The sequence below is a fragment of the Stenella coeruleoalba genome (genome assembly GCF_951394435.1).
Source record: "Stenella coeruleoalba genome assembly, chromosome: 7".
Taxonomy (NCBI): Eukaryota; Metazoa; Chordata; class Mammalia; order Artiodactyla; family Delphinidae; genus Stenella; species Stenella coeruleoalba.
The window spans coordinates 109,103,895-109,124,525 of record NC_137153.1 but is presented as its reverse complement, the minus strand read 5'-3'; the positions used below and the strand labels follow the sequence as shown (position 1 = coordinate 109,124,525).

Sequence of the window (20,631 nt, the reverse complement as noted above, 5' to 3'; positions counted from 1 at the left end):
TCATCTCTCTAAGACTCTCTAAGACTTCAAAGAACCTTCCTCACAGGATTGTGGTGAAGACTAAAGGAGGCCATATGTGTAAAGTTTCTAATGTGAAGTTTGATATACATACAGCACATGCTCAATAACTGGTAATATCATCTCTGTTACTATTTGTAGTAAAAGGTAGTTGTTACAGCCTTTCCCAGAACTTGCTGTCTTGTCTCATTAATTAGATGAATTGTTTTTGAATTGTGGAAAACTGGCAGTGAGCCAGGGACAAGCACTAACAACATGGTCCTTAAAGCATGAGACAAATTTTTCAACAAAACCTATGTCATGCTACACTTTTTTTTTTCATATGTCTACCGTAAAGTAGAAGAAATGTTTTGCAATAGTGAATTGTGATTGGGAATTTTCATGGATATATTTTTATTTTAAAAGGTAAAGCTTTCTTTAAAAGTGGTGGCTTTAAAACTTTCCATATTTCTACAAAGCCTGGTTTAACTCAAAAACTCATCAACTTTAGTATTGTTTCCCAGCTCTGCAAAGATTTGTGACCTTACACTGGCATAACGTAAATGTGAAATATAATTTGAGTATCAGTGTTATGCTAGAGTAGGACCTTTTATAAAAATAAGAACTCTATGTTGATAATTCCTTTTCCCTAGAATGAGGCCTTTCTGAGACTCCTGTACTCTAAACCTACAAAGACGAAATATGGGCCTAATAAAAACTACGTTTTGAAATAAATACCCCATACACTTAGGAAATCAGATCTGTAGTCAAGACAGTATAATTTGTTGTTGTTGTAATTTTCTGTTCTTTTGATGTTCAGGCAGAGGTTTGAATTAAGTATTCCTATTTCCAACAATTATTTTTCCTTTTCTTTTCAACTTGAAAATCAGGAGAGATGTTATTTTTGTAGATGCTATCCTAGGTTTGTGAAAAAGGATGAAGTTTTATGTTGGATAGATTCAAAGTTGTTTTCCTGGTCTTTGTTTAAATAGAGTAGGATTTTTAATGATCAATCTCAAAGGGAAATAAGCAATTGTATATGAAAAGGGGTTGGAAATCCTATACATCTTTATCTTTCATTTTTTCCCTCTTCTCCCTCATTCTACATAGGAGCAATTACAATCCAAGACTTTAGTTGAAGCCAAAGGAAAAAGGAAAATTCTACTTCTTTTAGTTAAATAGCATTTTAAATCCTAAAATGTTCCACAACTCCTTATGCAGTAATCAGCCGAAGCGTTAATCAGTTCTCGCTGTCTTAATTGTAACATTAGCTTTGAAAAAGACTGAGTTATTAGTTGGGTCCCATATTGACTTTAGTGCCACAGTCCAGCTAAAATCGTTGCTTGTGGTACACCATGGCTTCCCTCTAGCAAAATTTAAGAATCTAGTCTAGTAAAACCTCATTGCTTTTATTAAACTTTTTTTAATTTTAAAATTTATATCCAATAAAATTTACTCATTTGGTTCTCAGTTCTGACAAATGCACAATCAAGATACAAAACAATTTCATTACTCCCTCAAAATTCCCTTGAGCTTGTAGTTAGCCCTTCCCCCTACCCGCCCCCCCCACCCCAATTCCTGGAAAACCCTTGATCTTTTCTCTGCTCTTATAGTTTTGCCTTTTCCAGAATATCATGTAAATGGAATCATATAATATGTACCTTTTTGAGCCTGGCTTTCTTCATTTAGCATAACACATTTGAGGTCCATCACATCCTTGTCAAAGCATCCATGTCAATGCTTCCTTCCTTTTCATTGCTGAGTAGTATTCCATTGTAAGAAAGTACCACAGCCTATCCAGTTCACTAGTTGAAGGACATTTGGGTTGTTTCCAGATTTGGGTGATTATGAATATAGCTCTATAAACATTTTAATACAAGTTTTTGTGTGAACATAGATTTTCATTTTCCTTGATAAATACCTAGGAGTGGAATTGCTGAGTCATATGATGAAGGTATATTTAATTTATAAGAAACTATCAAACTATTTTCCGAAGTGTCTGTACTATTTTGCATTCACAGCAATAGTTTTTGAAAGTTTCAATTCCTCTGCATCCTTCCCAGCAATCGATATTGTCATTTTTTTGTTTTGTTTATTTAACTTGAGCCATTCTAATAGGTGGGTATTCATTGCCTCTTACTGTGCAATTTGCTCTTTGACTTCCATTCAGTAGATGCTGTTATAATGGTTGCATTGTGTGTGTAGCGAATACTTTTAAACATTAGAATACAGTTAATAGAGAGAGAGAAAAGAAGGAAAAGGAGAAAGTAGAGGAATAAGAGGTTATTCCTTGGGAAGTTGGGAAGATGTGTTTTTTTCTTTGGCTTTAGGGTACAAAGCAGGAAGTGGTGACAATTGTACCAGTATGATGAGTGCCGCCATAACTCTTGTCATATGACCTCTGTTCATAAAGCTCCCCAAATATTTTATATCCTGGAATCAGCTTATTCCCATCTAATGATAAGCCTGAGAAACTCAATTTCTCCATAATTATAAATGACCTCTAGATAGTGCCTTACAAAATAATTATGTTTTCCTGAAGGAGATACTAAAGTGTATTTACTTTTTACTTAAGTGTGTATTTTCAGATAATTTTAAACTTACTAAACTTGAATTTTTAATGTTTTAAATTTTCATTATAAGATTAAATACTGAGTCTTAATATATTTTAAATACTTCTAGTTTTTGCTGCTTTGAGATTGAACAGAGGTTGCCATATTATAGTACATTTACTATGTCTTCTGAATATGGGGAAAAATGAAAAGTTTTAGAATAGCCAAAAGCAGTTTTTCTTTCCTTCTTTTTTTTTTGGTATTCTTAATAGATATATTTTTTGTATTGTTTCAATATCTGAAGATATTGAAAAGCAAGAGTGAAATGATTGTTGAAGGAATGGAGTCAGAGATTGAGTTTTGCAAAGGTATTTCCACAATTTTGCAAGAGGCTATAGATAGAATTTCAGGCTATATTCCTGAATCAGATTCCTGTGAGTGCTCTGTGTTAGTTGTATTTACAAGTATTTTTTTCAGTATCTATGCTTAAGTGCAATACTTGTTTCATAATCATTTTAGTTCAGCAACAGTGCTGATATCAATGAACATTTCTTTATGAGATTTGCATCATGAATTGACTGAGGACACAATTTTTTTCACTTTCTTATTCAGTCTTTTTCAAATCTTTCACTTCTTTTATAGTTCTTTTTTATCTGCAAAAGGCAAACACACTATTGTATCAAACTGCCTTAGTCTTCAGACATCATAGTTAATTACAGCACTCAGAAAGGACTTCAGAAACAGGCACAGAGAAACAAAGGACACATTAATTAGGCCATATTACTACAATTAATATTTTTCTAAAAACTCCCATCGAAGTAGCTGCAGTTACCAAAACATAATTAAAATTCTGTAGATGATATAATGGACTTTTTACTGAGCTAAGGACACGAGTTGGTTAAAAGTTGAATGCAGGGAGAAGCCTACCAGGTGTATGAAAAGCCCGGAAAAGATCTTTAATATGTTCAAGGAGATAATCTCTTACCAGGACAGGTGTTTTTGCATAAAGAGGGGACTTACGGGACTTCTTAACAAAATTACTTTTTTTTTTCTTTAGGGCTAAAATTTTCATCTTTTGGCTTTGGTAAGGGATGTTTGAAAAGTGCAGTGTTTAATTAATTAATTAATTTTTAATAAATTTATTTATTTATTTTTGGCGGCGTTGGGTCTTTGTTGCTGCGTGCGGGCTTTCTCTAGTTGCAGCGAGCAAGGGCTACTCTGTTGCATTGCGTGGGCTTCTCACTGCGGTGGCTTCTCTTACTGCGGAGCACAGGCTCTAGGCGCACAGGCTCCGGTAGTTGTGGCTCACGGGCTCTAGAGCATGGGCTCCGTAGTTGTGGTGCACGGTCTTAGTTGCTCCATGGCATGTGGGATCTTCCCAGACCAGGGCTCGAACCCATGTCCCCTGCACTGAGGTGGATTCTTAACCACTGCACCACCAGGGAAGCCCTATATTTCTGTGTTTTTGTTTTTTTGTTTTTTGCGGTACGCAGGCCTCTCACTGCTGTGCCCTCTCTCATCGCAGAGCACAGGCTCTGGACGCGCAGGCTCAGCGGCCATGGCTCATGGGCCCAGCCGCTCCACGGCATGTGGGATCTTCCCGGACCGGGGCACGAACCCGTGTCCCCTGCGTCGGCAGGTGGACTCTCAACCACTGCGCCACCATGGAAGCCCCCTATATTTCTATTTTTAAACAGTTTGGCTCCAGATTTTAGTTTCTTATTCTTCTTCGGGGTTCAAGTCACTGTATTTCATTGTTCTTCAGAAGCCAAACAAAAAGAAATGTCTCCCTGCTAATATATATGTTACTCTTCTCTATTTTTCTGTAGAGTTTTCCTAAGAATTATAGGGCACTGAAAGGAAACACTCTACTCAAATGATGGCGAGTTTATTCCATATTTACTCATAGGCAACCAAATGAGCCTTTTGGCATTTCATTCAGACTTGTCTGTGATTAGCGTTTTGTGTCCTCTTCATCTTGTTTCACTCCCATTAACATACACACTAGTGCCTTACCATCAGTCATGTCACAGAGTCCTTTGTGCCGCTCTGGTGTCTAAGATTCTACCTCATTAAAAAGTCAGCACTTCATCTCTTGTCTTTGGCTATAGGTCCTTCCCACTGCTTTTATCGATTGACATATCTTTTCTTCTTTTTTCATATTGCCAGTCTCCTAGAAAATTGCATTGTTTCTGCATTAACTCCTATCTGGTTCCGTATGAATGTCAAGAACTGTGAAGGCTCTGAGAGTTTACTTACAAGCTAATGAGTTATCCTGACACAATTTAATGCATGTTCATAGTCCTTTATATTTATTACTGTTACTCATACTATTCATTTAATTTGGATCATTTCATTTGAGGTTAAACACTGGGATAGGGCCTCAGATTCTGAGCTCCAAACTGAAAAGATGCATATGTTCCCTGGCACTTGACTTGGTATGCTTTATTTCAGCTTCCTTCCCTTTGGTTAATCTGGAGAGGAATGTTAATGTGATAGTGTATTTTTGTCTTGCTATATCAGGTGATAGCACTTCATCCTGGCCCTAGGGTGATCGTCTCTTCTCTTGCTGAAATATTTGCAATTCACCCCACTACCGTTAGGATGATTAGTACCAAGGGCATATAATCAATAAATGCTCTTTTTTTTCTCTCTAAAACCATGTCCTACACCCTTTTGTTTTCATCGTTGTATTTGTAGGCACCCATGTTGGTAATGTATGGAGCCCAGCATATGAAGGATACGCTGTTCTTCTCTACCTGACCCACAGCTTAAATTCCTGAATGTCAGGACGCTAGTTCTATTTCACAGACATTGTCCAAAACTGACATGGTAATAAACCTAATCCCAGGCTTTCAGATCTCATCACAAAGCTGTGGCCTGTGAATCTGGCCATCTAAATTGTGTTTCTATTATTTTATTTGGAATCCCTTTCTTCCAGCTATTGTAGTAATTATTTCGGCACTCCAAACGGCTTCCAGTTTGTGTTGGGCCTGAGTGTTATAGGTACTGTATTATGCCTGTTTACAGATGAGAGAAGGAAGGGACAAGGAGGTTAACTAACTTGCCTAAGGTCATAAAGTTAGTAAGTGATGGAGCTGGATTTAAACCTGTAGCTGTCTGCTTCTATAGTCTGTACTCATATCTGCTTCACTTTACTGCCTTAATCTTTAAATTACTGTTGTATGAGGGTCATGGGTGGTAGTTGTTGTTATGGGTTCAAACAAGGGGCAATAGAATTAGAGTTTATGGAGGAGTAAATTTCAGCTGATTCTTGAAATAAGGGACAGATTTAAATATGTGGAGAGGAGAGAACATTACAAGGAGCACAGAATGGGACTGAAAAGAGTATGTTCAGGGGATAATGAAAAGGCTGAATCAGTTCTATAGAAATAATAAATAACCAACAAACTTGGTTACTACTGAAGTTTTATCCATAAGACTTGATTGAAAAAAATACTTAGTTTTTTGGGCTTCCCTGGTGGTGCAGTGGTTGAGAGTCCACCTGCTGATGCAGGGGACAGGGGTTCATGCCCTGGTCCGGGAAGATCCCACATGCCGCAGAGCGGCTGGGCCCGTGAGCCATGGCCGCTGAGCCTGCGCATCCGGAGCCTGTGCTCCGCAACGGGAGAGGCCACAACAGTGGGAGGCCCGCGTACTGCAAAAAAAAAAAAAAAAAAAACACAAAAAAACCTTAGTTTTTATCTCAAAGTTCTTAACAGTTTTACTAAAAATGTTATTCATTGGGAACACTGATTCACATTTTAGATGGAAGCACTTTAGTAAAGAAATAATAGAATAAAATTCTCAGTCTTTATTATAGAGTTTTTTAGTCCATTCATTTTTCTTGAGCTAATTCTGCCCACACCGGCACAATTTGCTTGGTTTAACTTGTGATGAAATTGGTCCAGCAGGAGGAATTGAATGTATGTTGGAATTCTGCCAGATTTTGGAAGAAAATGTTATTTTTAGCATTCTGGTCATTTTTGGTAGAGTGAAGGCCTTGCCATGAAGTTGTTATTGGCAGGTTTACAGACCACTAAACACGGCTTCCTTATTTACAAAAACCACACACACACACACACACACACACACAAACCAAGAAACTAGAAATAATGTGAAAACATGTAACTCTGTCACAGAAATGTCATGCTTATGTAGCTTAGTAAAACTAAGAATCCTGATTGAGACGGGAAGCTTATTCCTTTTCTAAGTTTGGGGCTGAAGAAATCTGAACTGTCCTCTGGGTTTTGTAACTAATTCACCACTCAAGCTTAAAATATACATAAAATAAACAAATTACTTACATATTCATTCATTTGGTATATTTACAAATTAGAAGAGGTGTGAAGAGCAGAGAGATAAGCTGACACCAAAGGTTAGGAACTGAAGAAGTGTGGGCCAAGAGTTGGTCAAGTGAGAATATCTTTGTGGAATCCTTTGTTTGGACTTGTGTGCATAAGCTATTTGTGATGACATAAAGAATTTTGAAGGTTAATTTCGTTGTCTAGAATAGAGAAGCAAACTTCTTTATAGCTTTCTTTTTAAGACTCTGGATTTGCAGTTTATCCAGTATCTTTTTAAAAATCATCAAAAGTTATGTTAAAGATTTTTTTCAAGCTAAACTTTTATCTATATGTATAATGTCATTTTATATATTGATAGTTCCTTACTTATTCAGAAGTATAATTTGTCATAGATTTCTCTGAGCTTTTTTTTTTTTTTTTGTGGTACGCGGGCCTCTCACTGTTGTGGCCTCTCGCGTTGCAGAGCACAGGCTCCGGACGCGCAGGCTCAGCGGCCATGGCTCACGGGGCCAGCCGCTCCGCGGCATGTGGGAATCTTCCCGGACCAGGGCACGAACCCGTGTCCCCTGCATCGGCAGGCGGACTCTCAACCACTGCGCCACCAGGGAAGCCCTCTCTGAGCTTTTTAAACCGAGGTCCATAGCTACTTTGGAATGGGGGCTATTCCTAAAATATGTACAAGGTTTTATCTGCAATTGACTTTAACTACATGTTTCTGTATATGGTTAGAAAGCCCTATGTTGATACTTTGTCAAACTATGTGGAAAATACTTTCTTCTTAATAGAATGAGTATAAATAATAGCAAAAAACAAATCCTAACTGACCTTTAAATGTATCTGCATTAAAAAGCTAAAGCCGCTAACACATATATACGGAATCTAAATTTAAAAAAAAATGGTTCTGATGAACCTAGGGGCAGGACAGGAATAAAGACGCAGATGTAGAGAATGGCCTTGAGGACACGGGGGTGGGGGGGGCGGGAAGCTGGGACGAAGTGAGAGAGTGGCGTGGACGTATATACACTACGAAGTGTAAGATAGCTAGTGGGAAGCAGCTGCATAGCACAGGGAGATCAGCTCGGTGCTTTGTGACCACCTAGAGGGGTGGGATAGGGAGGGTGGGAGGAAGATGCAAGAGGGAGGGGATACAGGGATATATGTATACATATAGCTGATTCACTTTGTCATACGGCAGCAACTAACACAACACTGTAAAGCAATTATACTCCAATAAAGATGTAAAAAACAAAAAAAATCTAAAGCTGGGACTTCCCTGGTGGTCCAGTGGTAAAGAATCCACCTTACAATGCAGGAGACACGAGTTCGAGCCCTGGTCTAGGGAGATCCCACATGCCGTGGAGTAACTAAGCCCACATGCCACAACTACTGAGCTCTCATGCCACAATGAGAGAGCCCGCGTGCCACAAACTACAGAGCCCACGCGCTCTGGAGCCCACGAGCCACAACTAGAGAAGAGAAAAACCCACAGGCCACAACTAGAGAGAAGCCCGGGTGCTGACATGAGGAGCCCGGGCGCTGCAACGGAAGATCCCGCATGCCGCAACTAAGGCCTGATGCAGCCAAAAATAAATAAATAATAAAATAAGTCTTAAAAAAAACCCACGGAAATGATTTTTTTTTTTTTTCGGTACGCGGGCCTCTCACTGTTGCGGCCTCTCCTGTTGCGGAGCACAGGCTCCGGATGCGCAGGCCCAGTGACCATGGCTCATGCGCCCAGCCGCTCCGCGGCATGTGGGATCTTCCCAGACTGGGGCATGAACCCGTGTCCCCTGCATCGGCAGGTGGACTCTCAACCACTGCGCCACCAGGGAAGCCCCTTGGAAATGATTTTTTTTTTTTAAAAAAAAGCTAAAGCCAACTACTTCTAAATATTTTCATTCAAAAAACTGTTTGAAATATCTAAAGAAAATGTTTATTTTCTAAATCTTTTAATTTGGGAAAGAGATTCAAATTGTGATTGGTTTTAACCCACTGATCAGGATGCCCCTGTAAACGTTCTCACCTGGGATTTATTGTTTGTCATTTCCTCACCTTAAAGTTGCAATTCTCCGTTAATTTCTTCCTGGGAAGAACATACTAGTTCATGATTCCAGCTGTAGCACAATCTTGTCTGACCTGTATAAGTTACCACAGTCAACCGTCTGCGCTTCTGCTGCTATATAGCGGGATTATTTATTATTTAACGTGTAGTCATTTCCAGCATGTGCTCTCAGTGCCATGTAGATAAGCATAGGCCCTGCCTTTGGAGATTTCTAATCCAGAAAAACTAGTAATATACAGACCCACCCATACATTGGAGTATAGGGTAAGAGGGCTAGAAGATAAAGAGTGCTGAAAAAGAAATTGAGAATGTTAGTTTTATAATTAGTTTATATACTTTACTGTATATAATTCCCAATTTAAATAAACTAAATAGGATAGAAAGTGAATTTGAACTAGACTTAATTTTATCCATCCTTACAAAGTTGTCATGAATATTTATTAAGAAAAATAAAATAGAGCTCATTTTATTAGGAAAGCATTAAACCTTAATTGATATCTCTTTCCCTCTTTTCTTTGCAGGATATGTATGTAACTGCTCTGTGGTCGGAAGCCTGGATGTGAATCGCTGCAACCAGACCACAGGGCAGTGCGAGTGTCAGCCAGGTTATCAGGGTCTTCGCTGTGAAACCTGCAAGGAGGGTTTGTACCTGAATCGTACTTCCAGGCTCTGTCTGCCATGTGACTGTAGTCCACGTGGAGCCCTCAGCATACTCTGCAACAGGTAAGCAGCAGAAGTTGAAGGTAAAATTAATTTTATTTTATCACACACACAAAAAGGCCTCTGCTCTCAAGGACCAGACTGGTTTAAATAAAGGGGCCATAGATTTACAAAATATTTCACATATTTTTATCATTTTGTGAATTATATTTGATGTCAAGATTTAAAAGCTTCTAATTTACTGATTTAGTTCTTCAAAAGCACCTCGGTAACCAATTTTGCCTTGTAATAGTTTCTCTAAATTTCATGGGAAAAAAGTATTGAGAAAGCAGTCTGCTTCCTGGAAGCAGTAACTTCCAGGCATTTCCAGTGAAAATGTCCTTGTTATGTTTATTAACATACTATTAGAGTTTCAGGAAACTTATTCTTTGGTTTATTTTTTCTCTTTTCAAAATTCTAAAGCTGTTTCTTTGCACATGTAAGGCTTAAACTTGGTAATATCCTAATGTCTTTAATTAGTGTGAAAAAGACTGGTTTCACTCTATGTACCAGTATATACATTTTGGGGGACCAAAACTAGATTAAGCAGAAATTGTCTGGAAATTACCTTTAAAATAGTAAATTATTTGTAGGTGACTTAATCTAGTAGAACAGTGCCCTGTAATCTAAGGATCTGCCTTCTACTCCACTGAAAGTAATTATCATTTGACCTTGTGTGAGGTACTTAGCTTTCTGTGGACCTCAAGTGAAAAAGCTGAAGAGGCAGTGTTATGTGATGAAAAGAACAGAGCTTTGGGATCAGTCTAACCTGGGTGTGGATCCCAGATCGGCTGCCACTTAGGAGCTTTGTGATTTCAGCAACTTATTTCACTTCTCTGCGCCTCAGTTTCTTCTCAAGGTTGTTGTGAAGGTTAAATGAGTAGAATCTATGTAAAATACCCAGCACACCTCACTCAATTAATTCTGGTTTCTTTCAATTTCAGAGGAATATTGTTGGCTTGATGAGGGAGTATTTTTAAATAATCTTTAGCTCCTTGGCAGAAAAGTTTCTTTATACTTAGCAGTAGATACTTTGGATGCTTTATAAATCATATAGTACAGGGACTTCCCTGATAGTCCAGTGGTGAAGTCTCCTTGCTTCCACTGCAGGGGGCCTGGGTTTGATCCCTGGTTGGGGAACTAGGATCCCACATGCAGCGTGGCGCAGCCCCCCCAAAAAATTGTATTGTACAATACTGTATCATATTGTACTTCTATTAAAAATATAGATGTGAACTTAAGAAGTTTATAATTTCAAATACGACAATAATCGATGTTTATGATGCTTGGTATTTTTAAATAGTTAACTGTCTAAATCCTCATAACAACTCCTTTTATGTAGGTTATTAAATCACAAAGATAGTAAGTGGCAGAAAAGGAATTCCAAATTTGGTCTTCCAGTACTAAGTCCAGTATTCTTATCATCATGCCGTATAGCTTCTATAATGAGAAAACTGATAATCACTTTGTTACTTGAGTTTGAGAATATAACGGTTGCTTACCATTGCTCCCTTTACTCCCCTAAAACATGCCGACACAAGTTATATTCAGAAGGCCCACATTTCTTACCATTTTAAAAGATGAGATTTGTATAAGTTTGTTCATTCTGGTACCTAAAGGCATGTCCACTACTTTTTTTTTTAATAATATTTATTTATTTGGCTGTGCTGAGTCTTAAGTTGCGGCACTCAGGATATTTGTTGTGGCATGCGGGCTCTTTGTTGTGGTGTGTGGGCTCCTCCCTAGTAGCAGCGTGTGGGCTCCAGAGCACATGGGCTCTGTAGTTGCGGCATGCAGGCTCTCTAGTTGTGGCACGTGGGCTCAGTAGTTGCTCCATGGCATGTGGGATCTTAGTTCCCCGACCAGGGATCGAACCCGCGTCCCCTTCATTTGAAGGCGGATTCTTAACCACTGGACCATCAGGGAAGTCCCCTGTCCACTACTTCTTTTAAAATAAGATTCTGCAAACACGTTTGCTTTGAGTACTTTTGGAAAGATAAAAAAGTGTTTACTTCTAGGCCAAACTACCTTATTAGAGGAGAAAGAAATGAGAAGGAGTGAGAGAGAGTTTGAAAAGCTGGAGAAGAGGGAAAAAAGTAATACTAATGTTTATGTAGTATACTGCTGTTTTCATAGGTCTTTTACAAATTACTTTTTATTTATCTTTTCCCTGACAGTGAATGTCGTCAAGTGACATAGGCTAAAACACCATTCTGAAAATAGGTAGTAACTATAAAGTAGTGGAAAAGTGCACTGGACCTTCGAAAGTCTAGGGCAGGGGTCTGTAAACCAAATCCATGAACCAAATCCAGTCCACTGCCTGTTTTTGTAAATAGTTTCATTGGAGCACAGAAGCCTCATTTCTTGATTGTTTTGGCCCCAAGGATAGGCATATTAAAATTTTGAGATAAATCCATAATTCTTTTCTATGAGTTACTACAGAGTAATATTTAATTAAATTTTTAAAATAATATTATTTCAAAATGTCAGGCAATTTGTCAGAGCAAGCAATGCATCACAAAAGTCATTTAAAAACTTGTACTTAAAGAAAGTCATTAGAAGGAAGGCATGGGAGCTCAGAATCCAGCTCTAAGCACTGCATTTCTTTTTCTTTTCGACTTTTAATTTTATTTTATTAAAAATGTTTTTAACATCTTTATTGGAGTATAATTGCTTTACAATGGTGTGTTAGTTTCTGCTTTATAACAAAGTGAATCAGCTATACATATACATATATCCCCATATCTCCTCCCTCTTGTGTCTCCCTCCCACCCGTCCTATCCCGTCCCTCTAGGTGGTCACAAAGCACCGAGCTGATCTCCCTGTGCTATGTGGCTGCTTCCCACTAGCTATCTATTTTACATTTGGTAGTGTATATATGACCATGCCACTCTCTCACTTCATCCCAGCTTACCCTTCTGCTTCCCTGCGTCTTCAAGTCCATTCTCTACATCAGCGTTATTCCTGTCCTGCCCCTAGGTTCTTCAGAACCTTTTTTTTTTTTTTTTTTTAGATTCCATATATATGTGTTAGCATACAGTATTTGTTTTTCTCTTTCTGACTTACTGTCACTCTGTATGATAGACTCTAGGTCCATCCATCTCACTACAAATAGCTCAATTTTGTTTCTTTTTATGACTAATATTCCATTGTCTATACGTGCCACATCTTTTTTATCCATTCATCTGTCGATGGACACTTAGGTTGCTTCCATGTCCTGGCTATTGTAAATAGAGCTGCAGTGAACACTGTGATACATGACTCGTTTTGAATTACGGTTTTCTCAGGGTATATGCCCAGTAATGCGATTGCTGGGTCATATGCTAGTTCTATTTCTAGTTTTTTAGGAACCTCCACACTGTTCTCCACAGTGGCTGTATCAATTTACATTCCTACCAACAGTGCAAGAGGGTTCCCTTTTCTCCACACCCTCTCCAGCATTTATTGTTTGTAGATTTTTTGATGATGGCCATTCTGACTGGTGTAAGGTGATACCTCATTGTACCTTTGATTTGCATTTCTCTAATGATTAGTGATGTTGAGCATTCTTTCATGTGTTTGTTGGCAATCTGTATATCTTCTTTGGAGAAATGTCTCTTTAGGTCTTCTGCCTGTTTTTTGATTGGGTTGTTTGTTTTTTTGACATTGAGCTGCATGAGTTGCTTGTAAATTTTGGAGGTTAATCCTTTATCAGTTACTTCATTTGCAAATATTTTCTCCCATTCTGAGGGTTGTCTTTTTGTCTTGTTTATGTTTTCCTTTGCTGTGCAAAAGCTTTTAAGTTTCATTAGGTCCCATTTGTTTATTTTTATTTCCATTTCTCTAGGAGGTGGGTCAAAAAGGATCTTGCTGTGATTTATGTCATAGAGTGTTCTGCCTATGTTTTCCTCTAAGAGTTTTATAGTGTCTGACCTTATATTTAGGTCTTTAATCCATTTTGAGTTTATTTTTGTGTATGGTGTTAGGGAGTGTTCTAATTTCATTCTAGCTGTCCAGTTTTCCCAGCACCACTTACTGAAGAGGCTGTCTTTTCTCCACTGTGTATTCTTGCCTCCTTTATCAAAAATAAGGTGACCATATGTGCATGGATTTATCTCTGGGCTTTCTATCCTGTTCCACTGATATATGTTTCTGTGTTTGTGCCAGTTCCATACTGTCTTGATTACTGTAGCTTTGTAGTATAGTCTGAGGTCTGGGAACCTGATTCCTCCAGCTCCGTTTTTCATTCTCAAGATTGCTTTGTCTATTCGGGGTCTTTTGTGTTTCCATACAAATTGTAAGCACTGCATTTCTTACTACAAGAAAGGAAGTTAAATTGACATGAGACTTGAGGAACAGAAATGGGAAGTTGCAGGGCTATGTACTTTGGCAAGAACATATGGGTGAACTCTGAGGAAACACCTCTATGTTCTGCTCTGCTATAAATTATATGTGGGTAGGTTAAGGGAAAAAGGAAATTGTAGGCAAGTAGTGTGATATGTAGCAGAAAGGAGGTGGAATCTGAAATTAGTACTTTGATTCCATTCTTGATTTAGCCACTTACTAACTGTACAATCTTGATCCTCAGTGTTTTCTACTGTGAAATAGGATTCATAAATGTAGCATGAAGAATTTTTGTGAGAATTAAATTGTGTGTGTGTATACCCACTTACATTGTAACTGGCACTTAGATTCGGCTCAGTAATGCCCCAGTAGTTGAGTCTGTTTTTATTTTATTTTATTTTATTTATTTATTATAAATTTATTTATTTATTTTTATTTTTGGCTGCATTGGGTTTTTGTTGCTGCACATGGGCTTTCTCTCTAGTTGCAGCAAGCGGGGCTACTCTTCGTTGCAGTGCAAGGGCTTCTCATTGCGGTGGCTTCTCTTTGTTGTGGAGCACAGGCTCTAGGCGCATGGGCTTCGGTAGTTGTGGCATGCGGACGCACTAGTTGTGCCTCGCGGTCTCTAGAGCTCAGGCTCAGTAGTTGTGGCACATAGGCTTAGTTACTCCGTGGCATGTGGGATCTTCCTAGACCAGAGCTTGAACCCGTGTCCCCTGCATTGGCAGGTGGATTCTTAACCACTGCACCAACAGGGAAGTCCCCTGTTTTTTTTTTTAAATGAGGAATAGAATTGGTGACTCACAAAAGAGAAGAATTAAGTCACCCAGTCTTGGGTGTGAGTAGGGGTTGGGATATCTGTTTCTGTTGGTAGGCTAAAGAAGAAATTGTTCACTGTAGAAGAAAAGAAAGTTTAGCTTATTTTCTTCCATTTTAAAGAAACCCATATATGCTTTTTAAAATTGGACATTTCATACTTTAGAATAATAACAGCTAAAATGAATTGAATGCATGCTAGGCACTATCCTAAGGCCTTTGCAGGTAGTGATTAATTTAATCCTCACAGCAACCATATCAGGAAGGCACTATTATTATTATTCTCATTTGTACAGGAAAAGAGTTGCAAGTTAGGTAATTTGCCTAACTTATGATATAGTAGCCAGTAAATAAGAGTTGGAATTGAAACATATACAGGCTGGATCTATAGTATATATTCCTATCCATTATGTTAGTATAGCCCCTCTCGAAATCTCAGATATTGAGCAAAGTGAGTGAGTATCATAAGAAACTTTGATGCTGTGGTGCCAACTACTTGATATTTTATAGGAATTTCTTCTGATTATATAGTTGGTGCTATATAAATAACTCTTCTTGGGAAAGAGTAATCCCAGTTTTAGCTTAGTAGACATTGAGAACATTAGAGGAAGTTTATAAAATATATGCTAAATTTCTAAGTAGAGTAGTTTAGAGTAGGAAAAAAGCAGGAATAATTAGGAAAGGATTCCCAGAGGAGGTAGGAACTGAGTTGTGCCTTACAGGTTATGATTTGGGAAGAGAGATGAGAAGAGAAAAAACATGAGAATCCAAGAGAATTTCCTAAGTTTATGCCATGAGATGAGAAATATGATCTCCTAACACATATGCAAATTCTCTTCTGTCATGACCTTCTTGTTCTTTTTTTTTTTTTTTAAATGAAAGTAGAATTGTGAACTCAATTCTGTCCAGATTCTCTGATACATCTACCGTCATACATCTACTATGAATGAATAGCTGGCTTTTTAAAAATTTATTTGCCTGTTCTTTTTGTTTTGCCTGTTCTTTATGCCCATATATTTCAGTGGGAGTTTGCCCCAGTGAGGGTAGAATTTGGCTGCAGGAGCCAGATGTGGGTTGAGCAATGTCTTTGTGTGCAAACACAAGTTCCTTTATGTACTGACAGATGGCCACCCCTCACATCAACAGTGGTGTTCCAACCTGTTTAATTGGGAAGGATTTGGTCTACAATATCTGTCTTTTCACTTTTGCTTTTGGAATGCATTTCTAATATTTTCCTGGTTCACATTTGGACATATGTTGAATAAATGAATGGAGAAATCAGATAGCATTTTATCTCAATAAAGCAGTATGCCTAGTGAGAGCCTGACTCTCTTAATATAGCCTTAGAATGTCATCAGGGTTGACTTATATGTAGGCAGTAATATACTGATTTGAGATTTTTTAATGTATCCATAGTAGGTTAGTATACAAGGTGCATCATTTAAAACTGTCTCTGTGAGATAACGAAGTTCTGTCGTTGCGTAATATCCTTTCCCATAAAACCTGTGGTTGCTGCTGTATAGTGTATGTTGAAATATTTACTACTTTGCATTTTTAATTATGGGAATATGCCCCAGGGCAGAGTGTAAAATTTTACTCATGAAATAAACTTAGGCTGAAATAAATGTCAAATAGAAAGATGACAAAATTGCCAAGACTTACATTCATATGGGGCTCTGAAAATCATCTGTTTTGTAATAATAAGGAGTAACAGTTGCTTGTGTAAACTCTTACTTATTACTTTGCCTGTAATTCTGGGACATCAAGAAAAAGTTATTTGATCACTAGAAACAATTAAAACTTGAGGAAACCTTTGTCATTTTATTCACTTATTTCATTTAACAGACATTGCATTTGCCAACTATATGTCAAAAGATATTATTTCTGTGCTCAAGGAACTTGAAATGGAAAGATAGAAACACAAACATAATATGAGTATTTATAAAGTACACAGGAGATTCAGGAGGTCTTGAGAGAGGAAGTTGCATTTAAGTTGAAATCTGAAGGATGAGTAGAAGTTTGCATGAAAGAACAAGCCATGTTTTAGTAGACTGCAAGTGGCTCACTATTTCTTGAAGGCAGGGAACACTTGACAGTGGTAGAGAGGGAAGGTTGAAAAGATGAGATTTTTGTCTATTTGCTTACTGTTGTATCTCTAATACCTAGAATAGTGCCTGGTACAAAGTAGACTCAGTAAATACTTGATGAATGAACAGAATGAGTGAATGGTTAAGAGTAAACAGGGCCAGACCACGAAGGGCCTGATATGCCATGTAAATTAGTTTGTCCATTGAAGAATACTGAGTAAGGAGTAACATTGGATTTGCTCGTTAGAACAATTACTCCATCAGAAGTCTGGTGGATAGAGAGAGTGAGCTCAGGCAGAGAGACCATGGAGAAGGCTATCGTGTAACTCTCCAAGCAAGAGAAATTAAAGGGCTGATCTAAGGCATTGACACTGGCATTGGCAATGGTGCTGGAGAGGAGGGAACCAGCGTAAGAGAGAAAATCTACAGAACTATTAGATGGTTGATTGTATTTATAGAGTAAGAGAGAGATAGATATGACTCCCATGTTTTTTGCTCTGGCTCTGGCACAGGCACATGAGTGAAGAGATATTCTATTAACTAGATAAAGAATACAGGTGGATAAGCAAGTTGGAAGGAGATGATTATGATCTTAGGCTTCAACATGTTCATTTTCTATGGGACATTCAGATAGTGGTGTCTGGTAGACAGTTGCACATGCATTGTGTGCCAAACTCAAGAAATCTTATAAACTAGCTAGCATATTCTTAGGAAAGGAAACTAGCATATTCTAAGGAAAACAAAGCAAAGCCTCATAGCTTTAATTTTACTTAAAAATAACTTTATTCTATACCCCCGTTACTATTTTTGCAATTCTACCAATCTCTAGTTTAAATTACCTTTTTTTTTGTACACTTCAGTATTTTTTTCCTTGAAGGTAGAATTTTAAAAGGTAGCTGTCTTGGTCAGAAGCAGGTAACTGATCTCAGCCCTTATCCTATCGTGGTTCATTTGTTTCAGTAAATGTTTCTACAGTTCCAAATGGTTTATATATTAGAAAATAAATCATGTAAAGTTCATGGTAAAACAGATTAGAATAAAATTTGAATGTTAATAAATAGCCAGACAGGGGCTTATTTAGAAAAGGCACTGAGTGCATTGAGGTTTAAGTGTAAATAATGCATGTCTATTACAGTTTGGAAAGCTCTGTATGTTTTTCCGTGCACTCTGTGTTAAATCCTCCTTTCAATACAGAACATGATCTGCCCTCCTGGTCTTCTAATTATTAACTAGATATCATCTGTAGTTGAATGAAAAAAACAAACAAAACACTTTTTCCTCCCAGCTATTGGTGACCTTTGTGAACATTAACGTAACATGTCACAGTGAATTGATGTAGTTGCTGTTGATCAAATGCGTAATTTTTCCTAAACCATATTGCAGAATCCTCTGCTTCTTTCATTTTATTAAGCCAGTTTTAGGTCAGTTTGGAATTTTTTAAAGAAATCTTTTAAAGTTAAAGTTTTATTATTGATAATATTAAAAGATTATTTATTTTGCTTCTTCTGAGAAGCTCCCCCAAATCTGTAGTTATATATATGCTAATACTACAGATAATCAAGTTCATATAAATGTAGTATTTGGTACCAAGGTATTTATTTGTTTAACAAATTATGTGCAGGATACTTTAACAGACCTTGTGGGAAATAAATAAGACAATGTGAAGACCAAAGGAGCTTCTTGTCTAGTAAGGTCATTAAGAAATACATACATACATACATACATATACATATATATATATATACATATATATATATATATGTATATATATATATATATAATACAAGGCAAAAACTGAGCCACATCATAAAATAGAAAGATAAAATGTTAAGGGGATTAAGAAACTGGGAGATATCACTTATAGCTGGAAAAATCAGAGATGATTTCATTGAGGAGATAGCTTTTGACCTCAGTTTGAAGGAAGGAAAGGATTTAGACATACAGAAGTGCAAAAGGTGGAAAAGAACATTACAGAATAGAAACAGCAAGATTAACATCTCAGAGATGTGCTTACACAGGATGTAAGGTGGAAGAGCAGTGGGGCAGAGGAGATAAATCTGGCAAGTCCTGCTGGGGTCAGGCCCCAGAGGGCCTTAAGGGCCAGACACATGACTTGGATTTTATTCACAGAGTAATTTTAAGCAGGTAAAAGATCAGCACTGTGTTCTAGCAGTAGTAGATTGGGTGGATATAAGTAGGGGGAGATCAGAGGCAGAATGAAAACTGTGAGATTGGAGAGACTGCGGAGAGAAAGGAGAATGGTGATCTGTCCCATGATAGTGTTTCTGTGCATAATTCTCTAGAAAGTTTATGATTTTTGCATTAATACATGCACACAAATCTAAAGGTAGTTTGAGTTTCTAAGTGGAATTTAGGGAAGTGCTCAGTCCCAGGATTCCTTCTTAGGCCCATACCCTCACTGTATGCTTACCGTTCTTCCTTTGTTGCAGGCTGCAGGAATTGAATCTGCTTTCCTATGCTTCAGTAGTTGCTACCACCCACTGTATCCCATGGGATTTTTATTCCCTCATAAGCCTTGCTGCTAAGTGTCAAGCCATGTCCCCATACTCATGTTCTTTCTGTGTTGCTAAAAGTAAATCCAGGGGCCCTTTACCTTTTAGGCATTTTAAAAACTATTTATCTTTATAGAGAGGCCTGTGGGGGTAGCAAACAATAGATATGGGGAAGTTGAAAGCTTATACAACTGGTAAACTTTCTGTGAACGGGCTTCAAGTATAGTCATACCTCTTTTATTTTACAGTTAATTACTCTGACACTTACATGCCTCAGTAGCATAAATCCAGTGCCCTCTTTTTGCATCAATCCATTCCCCAACAATTAATTACTAATTTTCCAGTAGCTCTAGGAGTCAATCCCTCTCTAATGCTGAGTATCAGGGGAACATGATTCTGATCAGTTCACTGATCTTGTTGTTTCTTACCCTTATATTGAATTTTGGGGTTGAGGCCTGACCCTGAACAACCTGACAGATGATGCTTGCTCACTACTGAGATGATGCTTTTACTGGTCCAGAATCGTTGGCAGCAACGCTTCTTTGAGGTAGGATGAACCCACTCCCTTGGTTTCAAGTTCCTTCAGTTATACTCTAAATTGGGACTCGGAAGTTATAGAGATTGTAACAACTGGCTCCTTTAGTTTATACGTGCAGCTACATCCCAGTGTATAAGCCAGTTCCAAGAGTACTGGTTGAGGACATTTTGTAGAATCTTTTACCTGACAAACTATAAGTCTCCCTTCTTCCCCAATACAAAAGGTCTTGTTAAACCCTTCTCTCAGGACAGTGGGGCCTCTTCACTCTAAACTTACTAAGGGAACCCTAACCTAAATGATTCTTTTTTTATTTTATTTTAATTTTTAACATCTTTATTGGAGTATAATTGCTTTACAATGGTGTGTTAGTTTCTGCTTTGTAACAAAGTGAATCAGCTATACATATATCCCCATGTCTCCTCCCTCTTGCATCTCCCTCCCACCCTCCCTATCCCACCCTTCTAGGTGGTCACAAAGCACCAAGCTGATCTCCCTGTGCTATGCGGCTGCTTCCCACTAGCTACCTACTTTACATTTGGTAGTATATGTAAGTCCATGCCACTCTCTCACTTTGTCCCAGCTTACCCTTCCCCCTCCCCATGTCCTCAAGTCCATTCTCTACATCTGTGTCTTTATTCCTGTCTTGCCCCTAGGTTCTTCAGAACCTTTTTTTTTTTTAATTTAGATTCCATATATATGTGTTAGCGTTTGGTATTTGTTTTTCTCTTTCTGACTTA

The 20,631-nt window shown here is 38.0% G+C and overlaps 1 protein-coding gene across 2 annotated transcripts in view; it reads left to right on the top strand.

Moving 5' to 3' along the window:
* Positions 1 to 20,631, top strand: part of MEGF9 (multiple EGF like domains 9) — an 83,278-nt gene that overhangs the window by 32,947 nt on the left and 29,700 nt on the right. For both annotated transcript variants that reach the window (XM_079927836.1, XM_079927835.1), the window contains exon 2: positions 9,440 to 9,641. In XM_079927836.1, the coding sequence (XP_079783962.1) occupies positions 9,440 to 9,641 (202 nt within the window). The remainder of the gene's footprint in view (positions 1 to 9,439; positions 9,642 to 20,631) is intronic.